This window comes from Aptenodytes forsteri, unplaced genomic scaffold (genome assembly GCF_000699145.1).
Source record: "Aptenodytes forsteri isolate BGI_AS27 unplaced genomic scaffold, ASM69914v1 Scaffold16, whole genome shotgun sequence".
NCBI lineage: Eukaryota > Metazoa > Chordata > Aves > Sphenisciformes > Spheniscidae > Aptenodytes > Aptenodytes forsteri.
In genome coordinates, this window is record NW_008794753.1 from 1,068,900 (window position 1) to 1,069,310 (window position 411).

Sequence of the window (411 nt, forward strand, 5' to 3'; positions counted from 1 at the left end):
AGCTTATTTTAATGTGGGCCAAGCCCGGGGTCTGAGCCTGTGCGATGGGCTGGGGCTGGCCGCCCTGCTCACAGCTGGCCCTGAGGCGGGCCCCCCCCCCCGGGACCCGCCTCGCCCCACCCCCGAGCGGGGGGTTGAGCTGGGGCGGTGGGCTGGGGCTGGCCGCCCTGCCCACAGCTGGCCCTGAGGCGGGCCCGCCCCACCACCGAGCGGGGACGAGGCCTCCCTTCGCCCGTCGTTTAGGCCCGGAGGGGCCACCTGCCCGCCCGGTACCCCGGGAGACAGGCGACAGCAAGGACCGGCTGCCCCTGAGGCGAGAGGCTCCACAAGATGGCGAGCGCGGGCTCCCCCGCCCTCTCCAAGATGGCGGCTGGCGGCCCGGCGGCGCGGCGGGCGGGGACGGCGGCAGGA

At 76.6% G+C, this 411-nt stretch overlaps 1 protein-coding gene across 1 annotated transcript in view; it reads left to right on the forward strand.

Annotated features, from left to right (window-relative positions):
- The first annotated feature begins 330 nt into the window (after positions 1-330).
- The window catches only part of CUNH1orf174 (chromosome unknown C1orf174 homolog), a 4,264-nt gene continuing 4,183 nt past the window's right edge, over positions 331-411 (forward strand). Inside the window, exon 1 of the mRNA XM_009274218.2 lies at positions 331-405. Coding sequence (XP_009272493.1) covers positions 331-405 — 75 coding nt within the window. The remainder of the gene's footprint in view (positions 406-411) is intronic.